The following is a 22,062-nucleotide window of genomic DNA, read 5'->3' on the forward strand; positions in this document are numbered from 1 at the left end:
TGTCAAGGTCTCTCTCAATGGCATCCCTTCCCCTCGGCATCTCAACTGCACCACACAGCTTGGTGCTACCTGTGAACTTACTGAAGGGTGCATTCAATCCTACTTTCCATGGCACTGATCCATGAGTTTTTTCATCTTTAATTTCTTCTCCTATTCTGTTGATGAGGGAGACTGAAAGAACAGCTGGATGAGCAGCCAGCAGGTCAAACCAAGACATTTAAGGAAAAAAAACCCCACCTTTAGTCTTTGCAAAGTATCTTAGAATTATTCCCTTAACCTCAAACATACTAAAATCAGAAAATAAAGACTTTAGAATGACCAAGTCAGTCACTGAAGGCAGCAAAACTTGATAATCCTAGATTCCTTTCAAATTAAGTAACTAGGCATTAACAAACAAAATTTTATAGTCAAAAAAAACCTTGTACTCTTATTAAATCTATTTTGCAGCAGACTCAAGTGACCCAGACACTTATGGTTTATACTTGATTATAACAAATTTTTCATTAACATGAAAATTATTTCCCTTGAGGCATGTCTGAATCATCTAAGTTATATTTTGAGAGAAGGTTGCTCAGATGGCAAGATTTAGAAGCAGTGATTAACACCTCAATCATGAAAGCGACCTTCAGGATAAGCGATCATAACACATTAATTACTTATTCCTTTTAAAATGTTACATTGAGCAGCTGAAAGTAATTAGTTTTTCATTAATATTTTTTTTAATATCAAACAGTGGAATATAAATACATGTATATTTTTCTTGTTTTATCCTTTACATAATTGTGTCCCAGTGTACATTCAGAATGCAGACTGATTTGTATTGATGAAGATATAGCCATACTCATTGATTATATTTCCTTATTTTGCTATTAGTTTTAATTTGCTGATCACATTCCATTTAATTTATAGTTTCACAGTCATGAGAGTTCCACTTGTTTATAATTTATTTTTGAATACTCTAACAAATGTTGGGCTGTCAAGCCAAAACTAAATCTGACATAGCCTTTGATGTCCTGAAATTATGAACAAATTTTCTGTATTTATAGTAACATTTACTGTAACCATTAAAATTCATTAATTCAGCCAACAAATGGCTGACTGTTCAGGTCAAACAGGTTTTAGGTTCAGTGACTCAGGAGGCATCTTCCATTTTATGTTTTTGTATCTCTCACTCAGGTACCACAACTGTACAATCAATAAGCAGCAACAAATGTGAACTTCAGTAAACAACTATTCTATTTAGAACTTTCAGTCACTGATTTCTTCAGTTAGACTTTCCTCATGTAAAAACTGGTATGGAACAAGAAAAATCAGACTGGAGAATTCAAGTGCAGAAAATTTTGTAGCTACCTGGTTGCCTAGAGACTATATGCTGCTCTTCTGCTAAGTTTCTTTACATTACATAAGCACTAAACAAAAAAAAAAGTTTTCTGGGCCTGCATTGTTTCAAATAAAAATTTAATACTACCTCAAATAATTCAATATTTTTTGCAACGTAGGAGAAAACATGGAAAAAGTAATGACTGAAAGACTACACCTGTGTCATTGGAACTGTGACCATCTTTTCTAAGAGTCTATGTGAGCTGCAGAGCAGTAGATCTTTATCTTAGCAGTGTGGAAAAAAAGTTATATATTAAGAGTTAATAAATTATTTTAATGTATTTTTTGTTAAGCACCTATTTAAAATGAAATAAAATTATGAACAATGCAAAATAATCCAAAATAACACATTTATTGAGAACTTAATACTAAGAGATACCTCTACAATTTTGCAACTAATGTAGCAAAAAAGAGATCAGTGTCTAAAGACTGTCTTCTCTATGACAGTAAATTACTTAATAACTAGAAAAAAATCCATATGTCTGATGAATATTAATATTTTTACATAAGTTTTTACATATAAAATGAGATATGAAGTGAACATAACTGGGCCTAACCAATTTAATATATTTTATTTTGTTTCGATTTTACTCCATAAGTCTATAATGTTTTAATAATCAGTGATTAAAGTTTTCACTATGCATTTTTTTAAATTCAATTGATCATTGAAAACAATTCTCACTGTCACATATTTTTAAAGGCGTCTGGTCTGTGAAAGAAAAATTGTTTCTAAACTGATGAAGTTACTGATAATGACAGTGGAATTACACCTATCTTTTAAAGAGTTAAATGAATTACTCTTGCTATGCTGTTTTAAATTCAGTACTGTAAATACTAATAGTTTGTAGTTATACAGTATTTTTGTTCCACTAGTTATAATTTCACAAATTGGTACCCTCAAACAGTATAATTACTTTTTATGTAGTGTAAGTAACATAAAATAAAAAAAAAAGTTAAATATGGAAAAATCGGCTATAGCTATTTGAACTGTAACTTCTATAAAAAGTTTTCAAAACTGTAAACTGTCAGAGAAGTAATTTAAAATTCTCTACATTTACCAGGGAAATGTTCACTTGACACACATGCTTTTTGCTTCATAATCTAGAAAAGCAATGTCTGAAAAGTCTTCACTTTGAAATCAGATTACTTTCACTCCTTTCTAGTCCTGCTAACACTGCAAAATAATTTTAAGACTTTAATTCAACTGCTCTATTGCAGGAATTATTCTGGACCTTATCTAGCTGGTACATTGCATAGTTGTTGTCCAAACACTGTCACTTTAAGGAGGGGTAAAAAAAAAGTCAGTGGTTATAATTAAGTGATGGGCATTCTATTACTAATTTTTGAGTAATGTTTCACTGTTTGATAGACACCTTAATATCACACTACCGTTGTTAGTAAATAACTAACATGGAACAGTAAACAACTAGTCTTGTAAATACTCTACAGAATTTGTACAAAAAATTACATGTAATAAAAAACAGCTATTAGAGCTAATTGTAGAAAGAACCCCCTCACGCACACACACACACAAAAAAAACCCCCTCAAACCAACAACATCTTATCCCTATTGGTTAAATTGGTTAGCAAAAAGAACTGAAGTCAAACTTCTTAGTTAATGAAGAATCAAAAGGAAAGCACACCTGCACATTGCTTGTTCTTTTTCAAATTAGTCTCCTAAGTGCTTCAAGTGCAGGTGTCTTGTCTTTTATGAATATAATAGGGAATTCTTACAGATACATGTACATAAATGTTAAGACAAATGTTTTAACATCTATTAGTTAGAAATTACACCTGCAGCCCCACTGCCTAGTGAACAGAAATTTCTCTTACAGCCAAGAAGTACTATTCAGAAAACAGGTCATCTGAAGAAAATATTTCAGGAGTAGGAGGGGAGGCTTTAAAAAAGTCTTAGGCAAGAAAACTATATAGATTTTTTCATTTTTCTCTGAGATGCCAAGGATCATTTTAAAGAACAGCGCACAACTGATGCGTGGACTAAAGTTTGTGGTGAGCAGAAAAAGAATACACAGCTATACAGTTATTCCCAAAACTCTACTAGTTCTTTGTTCTGTGGAGAATTACATTCCTCTCAGTTCAGTGGATGAAAAATTGCATCCTTTCTTATCTTATAAATTACATGGTATTCATCACAGGCTGTAATGGGTAGGAAACAACATTTTATGAAAGAGTGCAAAAGTGATACAAATTGAGGTGACAACTGTGTTTCTGCAGTCATATGATCTCATGTTTTCAAGTTACTTGAGGTAGATCTATCAGAACACTACGTATGAGCTAGTTCTGCAGCACACAAAGCATTTAAATAAAATTCAATGTCATTTTATGGTCATTTTATTACATCTCTACTCATCAAATATTTTGTCCTTATTCTTTAAAAGTGTAAAGATTGATACGAAAGACAACAGTGACAGTCCGACAGATCAACAGTCAGGCTGTTGCTATGGCCCTTTGCAATTTCAAGTGAGAAGGTAGCATCTTTTTGTGATTGCAAAATCTACTCTGTATCAAGGTAATAGTTTTTTTCTTGGCTGAATTAAAAACACATTGATTTTCTTTGTACTATAGAATAAATTTTAATGTGTTTCAGCTGATTGTACAGGTGACTAAATTATAAATCAAGTCTTTATATAAATAAGCTTGAGCTACTTCAAAAGAATTGTATCAAAGTTCTATTGGAGTTAATATTGATTTATCCTTCAATAAGTAGATGATCCTGTTTACTTTTCCTTAATTTAATTGAGGCCCTTGCTATAAAACTAAAACTATGTAAAATCTCTGAAATAAGCTTCTTGATTGTGGTAGAGTGGATCATACCTGTGAATCCAGGTAGACAGAAACACAAATAGCCTCCAAGCCTGTTGATGCAGCTTCCTCCATGCAAACAAGGCAAAGTTTCACATTCGTTTACATCCATCTCACACAAAGACCCATAGTACCCAGGTGCACAGTTACAGATGAATCTTCAGAAAAGGGAAAATCAGGTATGTTAACAGAAGTAACAATGTGATCTATTCCAATATTTTGAAATCATATTATCTCCTATACAATCTCAAGCTAGTGTCCCTAATCCTTATCCACATTAAAATAATTAGTAGACTTTTCTCATTTCCATCTTTCTGAAGCAAGCAGAGTGATTTATTTTTGGTCAAATTTGTAGAAAAATTTGGCATAGTAATTTTAACTGAAGGTATAAGGAATGACTTAAGGGCTAGTGGTCTTCTGGCATAAGTAGAGTGCTGTTGAACAAATACATGGTACAAATTCTTCTCTTGCTTTCATTTAAACTTCAGTAAACCTTTACATTAGAAAAGGTCACTGTTGGAAGCTGAAAAGAGAGATGTAGCAACCTAGCTTAAGATCAATTTTCTTCTACTTCAGTCTTTAAAATAAAAAGTAAGAGACTTTTCCCCTTCTATCTTCCTTTCAGGTCACATAAGAAACAGGAAACTGAGTCAGTAACATTTGCCTACTTCACTTTAACACCGAATCCTTGCCACATGCTGAAGGTTCCATATAAACCTCAAGGCAGTAAGCAGAAGTAACATTAAAAACAGGGAATCATATTTCATTTAGTAGTAACTAACCTGTTTATGAGATCCAGGCAAGTTCCATTGTTTTTACAGGGTCTTGATAAGCATTCATTAATCTCCACTTCACACAGGGTCCCAGTAAAGCCATGTTGGCAGGAGCACCTAGAAAAGAGGATGTCAGTATATTACTATTTAGTCAAATCTAAAGATTCCTGAAAAATAAGGCAGATATTGAAGGGCATGAATAACATGGTACAAAAATCATGTTTGCCTTTTTCTGGTCATTAAAAAGGGCTACACTTCAACAAGTTTCACATGTACAGTGATTGCAGCCCAGTAAATAAGATCTTTGTAATTATTAGTTGAAGGCCATAGGCTTTGTGCTGACTCCACTGTGCAAGGCCTTAAAACTTGCCTTGGCCTGAGCTGGTTTTCACTTGTTTTGACACGAGCCCAGGAGCCAACTAACTGATGTCTCTTGTGCTATAGCTTCAGGTCTGCAAATAGCACCTACAGTGAGGGCGTGAGACATTAAGATGATCATGGTGTTACAAATAGCCTTTTGTGTCTCACAACTGAAGGATGGGATGCAATCCTGGAGAAGTGGGTTCATGGGAATCTCATGAGGTTTAATAAGACCAAGTGCAAGCTGTTGCACCTGGGTTGGGGCACCTGGCATGAATACACGCTGGGGGATGGACAGATCGAGAGCAGCCCTGCTGAGAAGGACTTGGATGTGCTGGAGGATGAGAGATGGACATGACCTGACAATGTGCACTTGCAGCTCAGAAAGACAATTGTATCATGGGCTGCATCAAAAGCAGTGTGGCCTGGCCAGCAGATCAAGGGAGGCAATTCTGTCCCTCTACTCTGCTCTGGTGAGACCCCACCTGGAGTGTTGCATCCAGCTCTGGAATCCCCAGCACAGGAAGGACATTAACCTGTTGGAATGAGTCCAGAGGAGGGCCACCAGGAATGATTAGAGGGATGGAGCACCTTTCCTATGAGGATACACTGAGAGAGTTGGAATTGTTTAGCCTGGAAAAGAGAAGGTTTAGGAGTCACCTAATTGCAGCCCTTCAGTACCTGAAGGGTCCTACAAGAAAGATGGAGACAGACTTTTTACAAGAGCACATAGTGACAGGACAAGGAGGAGTGGGTTCAAACTAGAAGAAAGAAGGTTTAGGTTAGATATTAGGAAGAAATTCTTTACTGTGAGGGTGGTGACGCACTGGAACAGTCAGCCCAGAGAATGGCTGCACCATCTCTGTCAGTGTTCAAGACCAGGTTGAATAGAGCTCTGAGTGACCTGGTCTAGTGAAAGGGGCTCCTTCCCATTGCAGAGTGGTTGGAACCAAATGATCTTTAAGGTCCTTTCCAACCCATACCATTCTATGGATTCTACGTGAGCTGGGGAAACTGGTAAACAGTGCAAAGGTAGTAAATTGTGGTAAGAAAGTATACAAAAAAAGCTCCAAGGAGGCCTGAGACTAAAGCTGAGAAAACTGCCACTGTAAACATCTCACTTCTCCTGAAAAAGGCTTCCAGATGCCACTAACTTACAGAAACACTGTCAGTTCTTCTTGAGGAAGACCAAAGACCTTGTGAGGGTAATAATAAGAAATTATACAAGAACTACATAATTGCAAGATTTGTTATATACCAACTATAACTGCATTGTTTATGAAGCTTTTCTATTAATTTTAACACAGATTATATGTATTATTGTAACTAAACTAACAACAACTTCTTGCTTTTTTTTTATTAGATTCTTAAGATTTTAATTAGGCCTACAGCAGGGTCTTGGGTTCACATGTATGGTGTACACATAACAACTTTTTGATCACAAGAAGATCTAGACTGTAATGCAACTATCAAACACATCAAAGGTCAGCAAACATTAGACAGGCAAAGCACAAAGGAATAGGTAGATGATAAATCACCATCTATCATGCTGTATATCTGTCATTCAAATGATTTTCCTCACCTGTAGTGGTTGATCCCATCCACACAGAGTCCTTCGTTTTGGCAGGGATGGGAGATACATTCATCACTGTTAACTTCACAGTAAGCACCCTCAAATCCTGAAACGCAGATTACATTAACTGCAGAAGAATGAACTCTACTACATGATGGGAATATAAGGGTCACAGCTTCTCTTGGAGGTTTGGCTGTCTGAGCCCAGGAAGAATTTAGACAACACAAGTGGCAGGCCTGAGAAACCTCGGCTGCATTTTAAGCCATTCAAGAGAGTGCTGAGAGAAGCATCAGCAACTACCTCTTCTCTTTGGAGCATTCAAGCTGAGGCTCTTTGCCCTTCATATCTGACTGATCTGTGCTGCAGCCATGTGAATGCCTAGCCATGTAGCTGCTTATCGGAATGCTGACTTAGATCTTCAGACTAGCTCCCTGGATTGATCTTGGATCTGTCCCATTCCCTGTAGCCTTGATTGGCAATCTGCCATACTGTGCTGATCCTGGACACAGCCGTGGGCCCTGCCCTGAACCCCTCATTCAGATACTGTCAGAAAGCAAGGTCCCTGCCCTGGCAGCCTAGGAATCCTGGCTTACCTTTGCATTTGGAGCAGTCAGCCCTCACTGCTCGCTAAGATCAGGGTGACAAGTGGAAGGAAGCAAGTCAAAAGAACTTTCTCCAAGTATTTTTGTTCCTTAGCTTCAACAAGTTAATTTCCAAACAGAGAATCAAGTGTTAGTATACTTTAATGAACTAGAGAGAACAGATTTGGATGAAGCATCTGTCTATATATGTACTGGGAAAATGTAGCCCATTTTAAAGGACTGAAAAGGCTTTCTCAGGGACTGTGGGACAAAAATCAGAGCTAATTCAATAATTAATATATTACAGAGCATAGTAGCAGTTAGAGAGATCACATTTATTCAAAGTAGTCACTAGCTAAGAAAAAAATTAACTGGTTTTAATATTTAAATGAAGAAAAAATACAGTTAAGATCTTATCTGCACAGTACATTACTTGCATAATACATTACATTTACCTGTGTAAAATTTCCAGAATATGTGCTAAAGAGAAATAAGACATTTTTCAGTGATAGATGAACACAATTTCTGCTCTTAGCCTACTGTATCTTACAATATTCACATACATAAATGTTCTGTTAAATACATAGTTATAATTTTATACATAGTGGCTAACCTACAGCTACTTTGTTGCATTTTGCAGAAATTCAATATGCCTGTTTTCAATTGATATAATAATGAAACCCTTAAAATGAGCAAACTATTTGTGTTGCAGTGACAATACACATGACCCCTGATTGCAGGTTGACTAAAGATCATTTATGGTGCTCACCAAAGTGTTTTTGAACATCAACTAGATAAAAAAAAAATAAAATGACTATAAAAGCAGCCACTGAAATTACCATAAATATGTTGAAAGTTTTACTGGATTTTTTGTAAAAACAACAAGCAAAAGTTGTTACTTACATTTTTTCAGATACATAAGTAAGGATAGTAATTGCTTTTACTGTTGCATAATGTACTTTTGGTTTTCAAAGTACTTAATGAAAGTGGAGAGATCATAAAAGACCACAGTAAAAATAGTATGACATTTTTTAATCTACAGAAAATCATTACTGGAAAAATTAATTGTCTTGCTCAGAGTTGTCAGGAAAGCTGTAGAAAAAAAATCTCTTCTGCCAATCTAAAAACCACATCAAAGCACTTGGTATTTTCTTCCTATCAGGATTATTTCTGTTCAATAAATTTCTGAGTTCTTAATATTTGCTGGAGGTTTCACAGCAGAGTCTGATACAAAGCTGGAAAAATAGAGCCTGGAACATAGCTCAAACTAACCTTTCAATTAGAGTCACTTATATTGTTATGATGTTATTCTTTTTTTTTTCAGAAATGTCATGCTTCAGGGTATGAAAGGATACCTTCATTTATTTCCTGTTTGTATGCTGATTCCTCCCCCAAAACCCCACCAAGCAACAAAACTCCAAACTGTAAAAGAATTGCCATAATAGGGAAAAAATTATCTGTCCCAGTGTACTGCTTTGAATTAGCACCCTCAGCACAGGCAACTTTGTATTATGAATGGTACAGTTTATTATTTGCAAATGAGCCTGAATCAGAGTGAACAATCCAAACATTTTCTGTAGCATGTGTAAATCTGCATTTTAATGTAGTAATGGAACCTTAATCTATAACTGCCTGTAGTTCGAGTAAGTCAAAAAGAAAGGTAAAAGAACTGTAAACTAACATGCCATGGACCAAGTTCAGTACTAGACCTGGTTGCATAAGTAGAGAGCAGTCACTGACATACACACAAAATGATCAGTAGCTGTTCTTTTGAAACATACCACGCCAGTGTCACTGAGTAAGAGCAGAAAAGACCATAACATGTTTCTCTAACTCTCATTTAATTAAGAAATTGGAGGGTGTACCACAGGTATCAGATTAAAATGTATAAACCAGAAAATGGAGGCTTTTCTCATTTTGCTTTTGCCTGTTGTCCCTGCTGGTTATGTTTTATAGTCTTTTTGAAGAAAATAATATGGTAGTGAAAACATAAAACACTATCTAAACACATTGTTTGAATGCAGGAGTACACATTTTCCAGCCCATAGCAACATAGTGGTACCTTGAAAAGACAAAATACGTAAACATGCAGGAGGCATTCTACTTTATCTATTTTTCCTACAAATGGAAAAAATAACATTTTCATCACAAAATTTTACTGGCTATCTAGTACATGATGGAATAAGTAATCTAAGTATTCAATTCACTATAATACTGTCTTATATTTACTGCCAAATTGGATCACTCCCTTTTTATTAATGAAATAATTAATTTTTTTCTTAATTACATATGTTATTAAAAAAATCACATAGAACTAATTAGATAGTATTTAGATCCACAGTCAAAACTTGTGAACTCATGCAGTGACTTTTACTAAGGACTAGCACTTGCAGCAATTTTTGCAGAAGATTTAATCAGAAAATCCTGCTTCCAACTAAAATAGTTATTCAGAAACAAATCTGCTTAAAAGGACCCAAAAATATTACCAGTTATTTATTTCATTCAAAATCACTGCATGTCTGTACTGTAGTATATTTAGGATTTATAAAGCTTGTGCAAAGGATGTTTCAATAAAAGAGTATGACAACGAGCCAATTTTAATTCAGTCATTAAATAGGTTCTTAGAGTAAATTATGAAAATAAAGCTGGTTTATACTGTGCACATTGCTTGTACCAAGAGAGGTCAAACTTGAAAATGTATGCCACAGTGTTAAGATTAAAATATTAATAAAATATTTATTTTATGAATGTACTTGAAGAGGCACTAATCATACTACTTGCAAATTCTAAAGAATACTTCAAATGCTCATACCTAAGTGGAACTGGTTTAAATGAAGAATCGGTAGTTTATTTGCATAGTTTTTGCTGAAGCTGAGATACCTCAGGAGTCCAATTTACATGATAGTCATGCACAATTTGAAGGATAACATAATTCATTAGGTTACTTTGTGCAAGTTACAACTGCTGCCACACATAGCTGTGATCTGGGATACTTAAACTAAAATTAGTGTATGGATGTAACTTTTGCAGACATGTAGATGTGCTTCCAAATTGTTTCATATGTTGCAAGAGGAAATTAAAAAAAACAAAACACAACAACAAAAAAAAAAAGACAACAAAAAACCCCAAACAAAACCAAGCAAAACCAACTGCCTTAAAATGTTTAAAATATCAAATATATCACTGTACATAACTATTTTGTAAACTAGCATATTAATGGTCATCCTGTCACTGAAAACTGGGAAGTGAACTCTCCAACCAGTTTACTGGGTTAGAAAGCAGATGATTTTTTATTGACCGCACACTGGCTGCAAGGGAATAATTCCACAAAACTTGCACACCCCGCAACCAAACAGACCAGGTTATATTCCTGAAAGTAATGAATTTCTATTACATATTCATTACATTTCCCAAATACATGATAATTATTTCCATGGATTTATTTGGTGAATCTTCTCCTGAAGAGAATCTCAAATATGAGGTCAGGTCACAATGTGCTTCTCTTACCATTCTTTGACCCATAATCCTTGATCTCAAAACTAAGACATCTGCTAGTACATATTAGTCACTGATATAGGTAAATCAGGAAGCAATATCTGGCACAGGATTATTACTCACAGATGTAGGGATCAAAACACTATTGTACTGAAGATAAAAGAATTTCCCAACACTTTTGTCCACTGTTAAAGAGGTTCCTTTTTAAAAGAAAATATAACTTGCTTGTAACAATTGCGAGAACATGCTTGCTACTGTAAAATGGCTTTTTATTTGCCAAACATATTTTGTTGTATTTTTCCTATCTCATTAGAAAAACTGAAGGTGTAAATAGGATCTCATAGGTATTAATGGTGTTCACATTGTTTTCGTTTGGGTTTTTTTACCTAAAGGACAAATAATTAGCTTAAAACATTCCTTTGTTCTTTTATTGAAAATGTATAGGTATTTTTGAGGAAGTGAAATGCATCTTAGATAAGTTAACAGTTTTTGCAGTAACAGAACATTTTCCAAACTTTCAGAAATTAAGAGAGATAAAACAATTCAAAATCATTACAGCTCTTTATGATAGAAAATTTACATTTATTCTGTATATTTTTAATTGTTGAGGTGACATGAAAGTGACTTTAATGATACAAGATCTAAAAATACCTTGAATGCTGTTACTTAACATGGGACAGATCCTATTCCTTCTGTTTCTCTGAAATGTAGGAAATGGGTCTTGCAAGTCTCAACTCTGTCTATGAGATTTCTGAGAGCCGGAAAATGAAGGAATATGCAGAGTATGGAAGCTAAATATCTGCTGTCATAGTTATGATCATTTTCATTTCTTTATTCTATTGAAGGGAAATATTACAGAATTGACCTGTGCAGGCAACACTGAGCACTAATAGGATCCTAAAAGGATTCTTTTGCCGTAAGTACGCCATGATTTTTTTCATCAGCACAGGGTCATGGATTATATTTGCCTCTTTACCATGAACCATTTATGAACAAATGTTTGCAAGCAGCAGAGATATCATAGCAGCCCCATAATCATCAGTTTAGGTAATTAGGTTATTCAGCATAACATAGATAGGTACATATATCAAAATCAAAAGTATGTAAAATACTAGGTTTTGTAAAAAGGCTATTTCTATCTGTGAATTAGGTATGTGTGTGTCTGAAAAAATCTGCCACCAAAGGGCTCAGGAATCTGACAACGGCAATCTACAACTTCTGTTCTTCAGCATCTACTTATTCTTTCTTCTTGGTATTATAAATTTTGTTCATTATGATGATTTTCACTAACCTTTTTTCAGACACAAACTCAAAGATATTTTGCCTCGGTTCAAGCTTCTAGCTGTAAGATGCTGTGGACCAGATAAAAATGAATCACTAGTGTGGTAAAACAATGGTATTAAAGAAACAAACAAGGTGTCATGGGGTAGAGTTATGGACAGCAGTCTGATAAAAGAGGTGAAAGAGTCACAGAAAGAACTGTTTAAAACAAGAACTTCAGAAATTACCTTGAAGCATCAAGGAAGTATTGCTTTTAGAATGAGTACTTGGAGAATAAATTAAAAATAGGATAGCTAATGCCAGTACAAACTGTAGCTATTTTTTTCTCCTTAAAGCTGACACAGTGCTCTTCTTGGGTATCTTTAACAAATTTCTGTGAAACAAGACACGCGATTTCCCTACACCTAAAGCTGGTGGTTTTAACCTTAAGACCCATGCAATTCCTTTTGCATAAGCTAGGGCGTTGTTGACCTCTCAACTTCTAGCTTTATATCTTTAAAGCTGAAATGAGCACAAATAAGATTACAAAGCCTCTGAGTACTTATATGCTGTAATGACATTTGCTGCTGCTTCCCAATCTCCTTACTTGTCTCTAAAATCCTGTGCTTCCCAGACCTATGTAGATTAAAAAAATATATATAATAATCCAGCAACAGGTAGCTGGTAAAGAATTCAGCCTGTCTACCATCTAATAGAATTGTCCTAAGCTGCCTAAATAGTCAGAGACATAAATATTTCTATAGCATTAGAAACTTGACTTTGTATGTCTGCTTTTAGTTTAAATGAATTACCTCAGAAAATGATACCTCCTTAATGTAATACTGTGGATATCTATATCTGGTCAAATTAATTCAGATATTTGTGATGTATTTTTTTCAACAATACATGAATAATTTCATAGATCTAATTTCCCTTCTGAGTATCATAACTCATGAAAATGTTATTCAGTTAACACAAATGCTGACCAAATAATCCATATTTTTGAATAGAGTAATTAAAGCTTTGATATGAACTTTCTATATATTTATGCAATGTAAAGTGTATAGTGTTTCCTGATATTTTTTTCATCACAATCTATCAGGTAAACATAAAATTACTTCCATTGTAATATCCTATCAATATTACTTGGACAAGTGAAGGAAGATCAACATCTAGTTTTAAAGAGATTCATTTCTATCTTCTAAGGAGCAGGAATTCTTAGAACTGTCTTAATTCAACAACCTTGACCTTCCCATCCTGTTTTTGTGTCAGCAACAACTATATGGGCTGTTCCTACTAATCTTGCCTTGCTTTAGTTCCTAGATGTATCGACTGAAAATTCCCATAGAAAAAATAAATAAATATCAAGTCTTCTATTAGAAAACATCAGATATTTTCTGGCCCATAGTTTATGGTTGCAAAATACTTGGTCTTGTTATTCTCTGTAATATTTATGTGCTTTCAACTCCCCAGGTTACAGACTTTGTAAAAACTGTTCCCTTTTATCTCCTGTTTCATCATTTACTAAGCTTGTTGTTCAACAGTCCTAGCCAGAGAGCTGATCTTGCACCCTATAGTTCCATGCCCTCTCATAGTTTTCCTTCATTTTGAATACATTTTTCAGTAACTTGTTTTGTCTTGGAACAAAATTGTTCACAGAATGCTGAACTATTTCTACTAAATTGCCTTGTTTTTCCTTTGTATTGTCTTGACAAAACTAACAATTTTGTGCTTGACATTATCTAGAACAGCATGGTCTAATGCCCATAGTCTTTATTTACAGTCTACTTCACATACATACATATACATATACATGCATACATATCTATATTTTGCATGTAGATATTTTGGGTAATTTATGAATAGTTGCCCAGGCTCAGCTACAGATACTTCAACATTATTTCAGTTGTATAATTTTGCTCACATTTCTTACCTTCCTATTCTGTTACACTAAATTTCCATTTACATTATTATGATTAATTCCAAGAATGGAATTCCCTAAGAACAGAAAAGCATGTTGATACATTAAGCAATAAAAATTCTACTATTTGCCTTAAGTTGTCTATTCATACTCTGTTTTGTTTGCATTTAGTATGTAGCATTTAAGGAGATAGAATGCTGGCTATAACAGCTCAAAACCCCATGTCCTTCCAATTGCCTTGATCAAACCCTTGCTTTTCTATTACTGGAAAAGGACATAAGATGAGATATTTTCTGTACACTTCAGAAACTTGCTCTACTGCAGTGATGCCTAAAATTTTGCAATAATATCCTCCCCTACAACACTCTTCCTACCCTCAGCATAGCACTGTACATTCTAGTGATCGTGTTGACAATTTAACTTAAAGTCATGGTCTAACTGTCTCACAATCTATGCTATGTTACACAAATGTTACAATTATCTACTTGCAGGAAGAAACTCTCTATATCTAGGCCAGATAGCTCAAGAAGAACTTCTACATTAATGCTATTTATAGAATGCAAGAAGTCTTTAGAGCAAAACCAGGCAACTGCAGTTCCTTAACATACATGCAAGAACCAATATGCCCAGTTTTACTTTATACTACAACCAATCATGACTTCATTATCTTCCTACCAATTTTCTGTGGTAATTCTGTCCTAGGCTAATATCTTACATCAACTTTGATTTTGCCCAATTTATATTCTATCAGCTTTTGTCTTCTCTGACCTTAGTCAGGTGATGTTATCTTTTTCTTCTAAATAGGTACCACTGTCAATAGCATAATTTATGGTCCTGTTGTACCCATCTCGGATTCAGCGTTCTATAGATAATCGTTAGATTTTGGCAAGCATACCTATATTTTGTGACTCCTGCCAAACCAGAGTAATGCTTTCTAATGACTGGACTGTTAACTGCTGGCCAGTTGTTTAATCCATACACCATTTGCTACCATGTCAGGTGTCTTGAAGTAATCTTCCTATGTCAGTGTGATTGTGCTTTGTGATCAGATCTATAATCCTGATAGAAAAAGGGAAGCATGTGGCAGAGGAAAAAATAGCTAAATAATAGAAGACTACTGAGGCATTAGATTTCTCCAAACTGCTTTCAATTAAAATTCTTTCTTTTACCGTCTCTCCTTTTTTCATAAGAGCCCTGAATAAATGGTTGCATTTTTCCTAGCATGAATGATTAACTCACTTCATAAATTATGCCTTTTAACCCTTTTCAATGCTGAATTTTCCTATTTCCAAGATTTGTCTGCAATGCATGTTACTGATTCCCATATCTCCTGTACTATTTTGCTGAATATTCCTAGATACAAGCTTGAAGAATGCTTGAAGACTTCATCAAAACTCCCTGAGAATCCTGGCGATAATTTTTTTTGATTCTTCAGCAACTGCTCAAAATTTTTTGGAAAACACAACTTTTCTGAAGAAAGCTAAGAAAACACTTGAATTACATGCCTCTTTACACATCATTTCTGAAAAAGCCTTCAAAAAAATCAATAGACTGTGTTAAAAGCTGTTTGGTTTGGTTTTTTTTTTTTAAAAAAAAGCTGCTTCAATAAGCAACTTGCATACCTCCCCAGTGACTTCTTTTTTTTTTTTTTTTCAACTCAAAAGCTTGCGGCAGCCTTTACCTTAATGTATTATACACTCCCATATCCTATGTATTATATCCAAATATCCTATGTATTATATCCAAATATCCTATGTATTATATCCATATCTTTGTAACTCAGTAAATGACAAGTAATACTATTGCCATGTGACACTGCAATTAACATATCTGTTATCCTCAGTACTGAAGACACCCCTCCCTCTGTAGGAATAACGGTGAAGACTTCAAAATCCTGCCTAACTTCCAAATTCAGTAACTGTGGTCCACCTATTTAAATTTTCTGAATTTTCCCTGCAGTTTTAATTAGCATCCTCTTCAATTCCTAAGTGGAATCACATAGTGATGTTCTGCACAGTTACTTCATTCTGCATTAGCAATTCTTGTACATTAAGGGAGATATTGTGTTTTTAAACCACGGCCCAGGAAAGCTGTCAGCACCTGTTGTGATTTAGCTTGTTGTGCATACCAAGGGCAAACCACTGTATCCATTAGGCAAGGGAAGATTACTTCCTTGATGTGCCAGGCCTTCCTGACAGCTCAGCAGGAAAAGAAACCATTTCGAACTTGCTCCAATTTTTGTACTTTTAACTGTTTGCATTTATTTTGTCTACTTTTCTGTGTCTGTTTTGTCAATTTAGTTTATCAACTCTGCTGGCCAGGTGCATGTCTGTCTCTATGTCATCGTAACAACTGACTCAGAAAAAGTAATTCTCAGTTCTGAATTTAAACCACCATAGATTTAATAAGTATTGTAATATAAGAAATGAATGATAGGCAAACTGACAGCTATCCTATCAGTCTTTTAACACAACTGATTGACCTGCTGTAATTCATGATGGTTTTATGTGCTTTGAAAGTTATACTTTCCTACTTACACCGAAGATAGCAACAAATTCAACACATATTTGCAACTTTTCTGCAGCACAACAGGCAATGGAATAGATTAACTATGCCACTTCTCACCTTTTTTGCAAATGCACATGGGATTTCCATCCACTTGTGCCAAGCAGGTTGAGTTGTTTATGCATGGATTGTAAGGCAATTCACAGGGACTGAAGCGCTGGTGGCAGAAGTCGCCAGTGTAAAATGGAGGACAAATGCATACAAACTGCCCTGGCTTCACAGACTCATAGCAAGTGGCTCCGTTCAAGCATGGTTGAGATTCACATTCATTTATATCTTCACTGCAGTCTGGCCCTGTCCACCCTGCTGTACATGTGCATCTGGAGGAAAAACAAACAAACAAACAAGAAACCCCATGGACATGTGCAGAATGAAAATCAACAACTCAGCCCAATCCATCCTAAGAATTTTTAATTAGAAAATAAAAAAAATCTTAGAAAACTAGAAACAAAACAAATTCTATTTTTTGTGCATATTTTTTCTTTTTCTGGCAATTGTATCAGATTGCACTATGAATAAGAGTTATAGTCAGCTTCCACTCCCACAATTTATTTGAGCAAAAGCAAAAAGATTAATTCTAAGTCACAGTATCACTTGTAGAACCATCTGGTTTAGCAAATGCTCACAGGATCATCTGTGGCCCTTCTTTAAGCTGAAACAAAAGCACAAATGATTTAACATGAAATGTAAATTTCCTTAGGCTTGAATATTAGGAGGACATCTTTTCATATGCATGAAACTAGTAGGTACATTAGTGTTTGGGATGAACTGCACCAGGTGGCATATTCAGTATGCTTAAAAAAAAGGGTAGGAGGTTAGGAGGTATTATAAAATATCCTATTTTTATCATGTTCTTTCTTTTCTTTGTGTTCTCTTTTGAAGATCTGTTAGTGATAAAACAGAAAACTTGGACAAAAATCTAAATTACATCTGATTGTAAACACTCTATCCTCACAAGTCCGACAAGTATCTACTTTGATTTACAAAATGAACATGATAAGGATCTATACATTCAAATATACCAATTTACTAGTCATTTTAAAGCTTGTGGAGCAAAATTTCTTCATTAGTGGCAATGTAAAAAGGCACTATGGACTTTAAAAGTCATACATTCCTATTGCTTTCACTGAAGATAAAATTTATTTCGACATATATTTTTCAGGACAAGAGACAATATGAAAGATTAACTATACCAACCTTTATCTACTTTGATCAACATTGATCTCATACCTTAAAACATTAAAATATATCTTCACAGTTCTAATTTTCTAATTGTTCTTAAATAATTAATAGGTCATTTAATGGCAAATCAGTTACGGCAATTCAGTTCTGTAAGGCACGGGTATTGCTTGCCAAACAAAAGGCAAATTTTACCCTTTAAAACACACAGTGTTTTCTTTGGAATTTTTAATGTTCTGTGCTACTGATTTGGGGGGTATGACTTCCATGTCATATGAAATCAAATGGATATTATGAAGAAACTGTATCATTAGAAAAGCCTAAGTATTTTATTAGTAAGGATTAAAAAATCAGGTTACTGTATGTTTCACATGGGAAGAAATGTAGTTATCAAAAGGCATTCAGGCAATCCTAAAATTAGTCTGACAAAAGTCACATTTAAGAACTGATTTATCAGTTACAACATCCAAAACATATTTTTGGAAATATGGTTACATATAAATATGTTTTGTTACTCTATGCTTATGCACAGCAGACATACCTGCTTTTGCTATACACAGCAGAATCAATTGAGTATCGAGAGGCAACACCCGCTGAGTAACACTGCAAGCACAGCTCAGCACTTGGCTTAATTTTCTCTGAAGTACTCAAGATATAAAAGCATGAGCCTCTAACAAAGTATCTCCAAACGCCTGACACTGGACAGAGTAGAACACTCTGTCCCAACAGATCAGGACATAGATGTTAATTGTTTTACAGCAGCTCATTTTTTTCTTGACTTCATTTATAAACTTTGAATAAATTACTACCAATTAAGTACTACAAAGTATCTATGCTCCATTTTTAGCTTAGAAAGCTCACTAAATGGAGAGCTTTGCCCTTCATATTAGGAGAACATGATTCAATTCCTAAGTGGCATGACTATGGACATAACTGAGGTGCAGAGGAGCTAACATCAAATGTTTCCTTCCCTTCTTTTCCCTAATGAGTTTCATAACTGCCTTTGAGTTATCAAAACAATTCTTTGTGGCCACAGGGAACATTAGGTCACTGAAACACAGCAGTTACACAACTAGTCAGTCCTACCCCGGCTTTGTGCCACATACCAACTCAGATACAACAATCAATATTAATGCAAAGGAGACAATTAATCACAGAGCTTTTTGTACTCTTCTCTGTATTTTCAAAAAGGTTGGTGGTGTAGTCATTAAATGTGAAAAAAAATACATGGAATTGTCTATCCTGAGGCCCAGTTTTAAAAAACAACACAAAATCTTGTCTTAATGAGAACTGTTACTTAGATAAGGTAAGGAGGTGTTAAGACTATTCAAAGCACATTATCAATTAAACTACTATAGCTGATATTCTTGGAAATTATCTGACTAAAAGACAAAAACCCAGTTTTTTTTTTTTTTTCAAAATGACTTTTTTTTCCCTACTACATTAGAAAAATCAAGGTGATTGCTAGGATTCTCAGAGGAAAAATAATTTTTAAAAAAAAGCCGATATAAGTTTTTAAGAGACCATATAAAGACAGCGAATGCTGAACTTCTTTCTGTTGTTTTACCAACATAAATATTTTCTTTTCAATAGCCAAATCTAAACAATCCCATTGATATTATAAAACCAAATTATGCATTTTTTGTTAAAAATTAATTTTAATAGTATAATACACCTATAGCTTTTTGCCTATGAAATGCACAGATCTCCTTAAAGAAATATGGTTCAGCTTCCATAAATTCTGTCTGTTGACTTTCCATACATCTCTCCATAAATTTAAGTTCTTTCTATATAGAAAGAAACAAATGGAGAGAGTAATGAAAATACACAACATAAATTATATTCACAGTTTTATATTTTACTACATGTTTAAAATTGAATTTAAATTTAAAGCAAGTTAAGTCATGAATGGCGTCCAGAATTCTAACATTATTATTATAAGTTCCTCTATCTCTATATGATAAGTATTAAATTATTTGTTTCTTACCTGTTTGAAAACTCCTTTTTTGCATCTCACATTTCATTGAAATATATGTGCCACCTGCCTCATACTTTACCCAAAAAGTTTTAAGGAATTAAATAACAGGGAAGAGCCTCAAGAATTCCTAAATGATTGATTTTGGAAAAAAAGTTTTTTGAGGCTCACCTTGACACCTCTGTTCAAAACAGGTTCAACTAGAATTTTCTCAGGTATGTGTCCAGGTTGTTTTTGAGTATCTCCAAAGATGGAGACTCCACAACCACTTGTGGCAATCTGATCCAGCACCAGACCACACTCACACTTGAAAAAAAAAATCCATTTTCTTATCTTAAATTAGAATTTCATGTATTTTGTTTTTTATCCCCCACATCTTGTCCTGTCACTGAATACCCCTGAGAATAGTCTGTCTCCATCTTTTTCACGCCCGTACATCAATTATTTACACACATTGTAAAATTTGGCTCAGTATCCTTGAGCTAAAACCACATTTTCAGCATACCAACCAGAAAAACAGTCTACTCTGAAACTTAAGAGTTCTAGAGTGGCTGTCTATCAACTAGAAAACCTTATTGGTGGGATCATTCCAACATAGCTCAGCTAGAAGCTCTGGAAAAATACCAAGACTTGACAAAAGCAGTAATGTAGATGAATATATCAGAGCAGAACAAATTTCAAAAGGAGCAATTCTTTTTGCTCTCAGACATCTAACAGCAGAAAAAAATAGAGCAAGCCAGTCTTTTCAGTCCTCTGTATTTTATAAAAAAATTAAGAAAATATCAATCACAACACTTGTCTTTTCCATAGATACAGGTGTTCTCTCAGAAAAAAAAATGCAATATTTAAGATGCAGTAGATCGGCTTTTATCTTAGTGGTTCAGTCAAAGCAACAGGAATCCTAAAGTAAATCCACATGTACAATGTGCCCATCATTCACCCCTTTATTTCACAGGTTCTTGATGAGAAACAGCAAGACATTTAGTGTCATTTAGGTCAGCCTGTTAGCCATGCAATATGTGTAACAGTGGTCCATTCTACAGAAAGAATTTAAGTTGTCTAGTGCATTCAATCAAATCAAGTAATAGCCTAAGAAACCACAGTGCTCAGTCATCAGTTTATTCCTTGGAAGCTACAGGCTATTGAACCATTGGAAGCAGTGAAATCAGAGGTCACTTTCAATACAAGCACAGCTTGGAATTTAGAGCAAAAACACACACCACAAAGCTCCAAAGACACACTATAGAGATTTTAAATACTTATTCTTCTTTCCTCCTACAAACAAATTATTTTTTTTCACTTTTGTACCCTAAAATCTCAGCATGCTCTTTGTTCCACAAATATTTTCTGCCAGATTATACTTGCAAAAGCACTTAAACCTTGCCTCTGATGCTCTTAGATCTCTGATCTCATGTGTCACTCCTGGACAGCCTCCTCAAATTTTCACCTAGGTCTCTCCCCTGACTTCATCTAAGCCTCTCTTTATTATCACTTCCATTATTCCTTCCCTATTCCATTTGCAACCAATCAAATGTGACACAGATTAAGTAATTAGAGAGGTCAAGACTGGTGGCAGCCTGGGCTGCAGTGCTTATGCCCTGATGAAATTAACAATCTTGAGGGACATGGGCCACCTGACTAGTAGTCAGCACCTTGAATTTTAGGAGAGGAAACATTGAATTAATTAGCAGATTAGATTAGATGTTAGACCCAGTAGCAGATGAGATCCCCTAAGAAACTGCCTGCAGGGATAATGGATTTGAACAAAGCTGGCAGCTCTTTAAGGGCACTTTTTTTTTTTTTTTTGAGCACAGCAGCTCTTGATTTCCATATATAAGAAATCAAGCAAAAAAGGCAAGACACCAGCATGGCCCAGTAAGTACCTCCTGGGTAAACTGAAGAGCAAGAAGCAAATGTACAGGCAAGGAATGAGGGACATTTATCTTGGGAATAATATAGGATGGTGCCTGGATATGTAGGGTTGGGATTAGGAAAGCTAAGGCACGTTTGGAACTGAATTTGGCAAGACATGAAAAGAATAATAAGGAGGAATTTTATAGGTATGTTAGCTCCAAAAGCCACAGTAAAGAAAATATACCTCTGTGATAAATAAGACAGAAAAACTGGTGACAACCACAAAGAGAAGATTGAGGTGATTAACATTTTTTCCCCCTCAG

The 22,062-nt window shown here is 34.8% G+C and overlaps 1 protein-coding gene across 1 annotated transcript in view; it reads right to left on the reverse strand.

The window, feature by feature from the left end:
* The window catches only part of EYS (eyes shut homolog), a 782,127-nt gene that overhangs the window by 468,426 nt on the left and 291,639 nt on the right, over nucleotides 1-22,062 (reverse strand). The window contains exons 22-25 of the mRNA XM_071548512.1: nucleotides 16,792-17,051; nucleotides 6,919-7,015; nucleotides 4,986-5,093; nucleotides 4,216-4,361 (exon numbers count right to left, since the gene is read on the reverse strand). Coding sequence (XP_071404613.1) covers nucleotides 4,216-4,361; nucleotides 4,986-5,093; nucleotides 6,919-7,015; nucleotides 16,792-17,051 — 611 coding nt within the window. The remainder of the gene's footprint in view (nucleotides 1-4,215; nucleotides 4,362-4,985; nucleotides 5,094-6,918; nucleotides 7,016-16,791; nucleotides 17,052-22,062) is intronic.

The sequence above is a fragment of the Pithys albifrons genome, chromosome 2 (genome assembly GCF_047495875.1).
Source record: "Pithys albifrons albifrons isolate INPA30051 chromosome 2, PitAlb_v1, whole genome shotgun sequence".
Taxonomy (NCBI): Eukaryota; Metazoa; Chordata; class Aves; order Passeriformes; family Thamnophilidae; genus Pithys; species Pithys albifrons.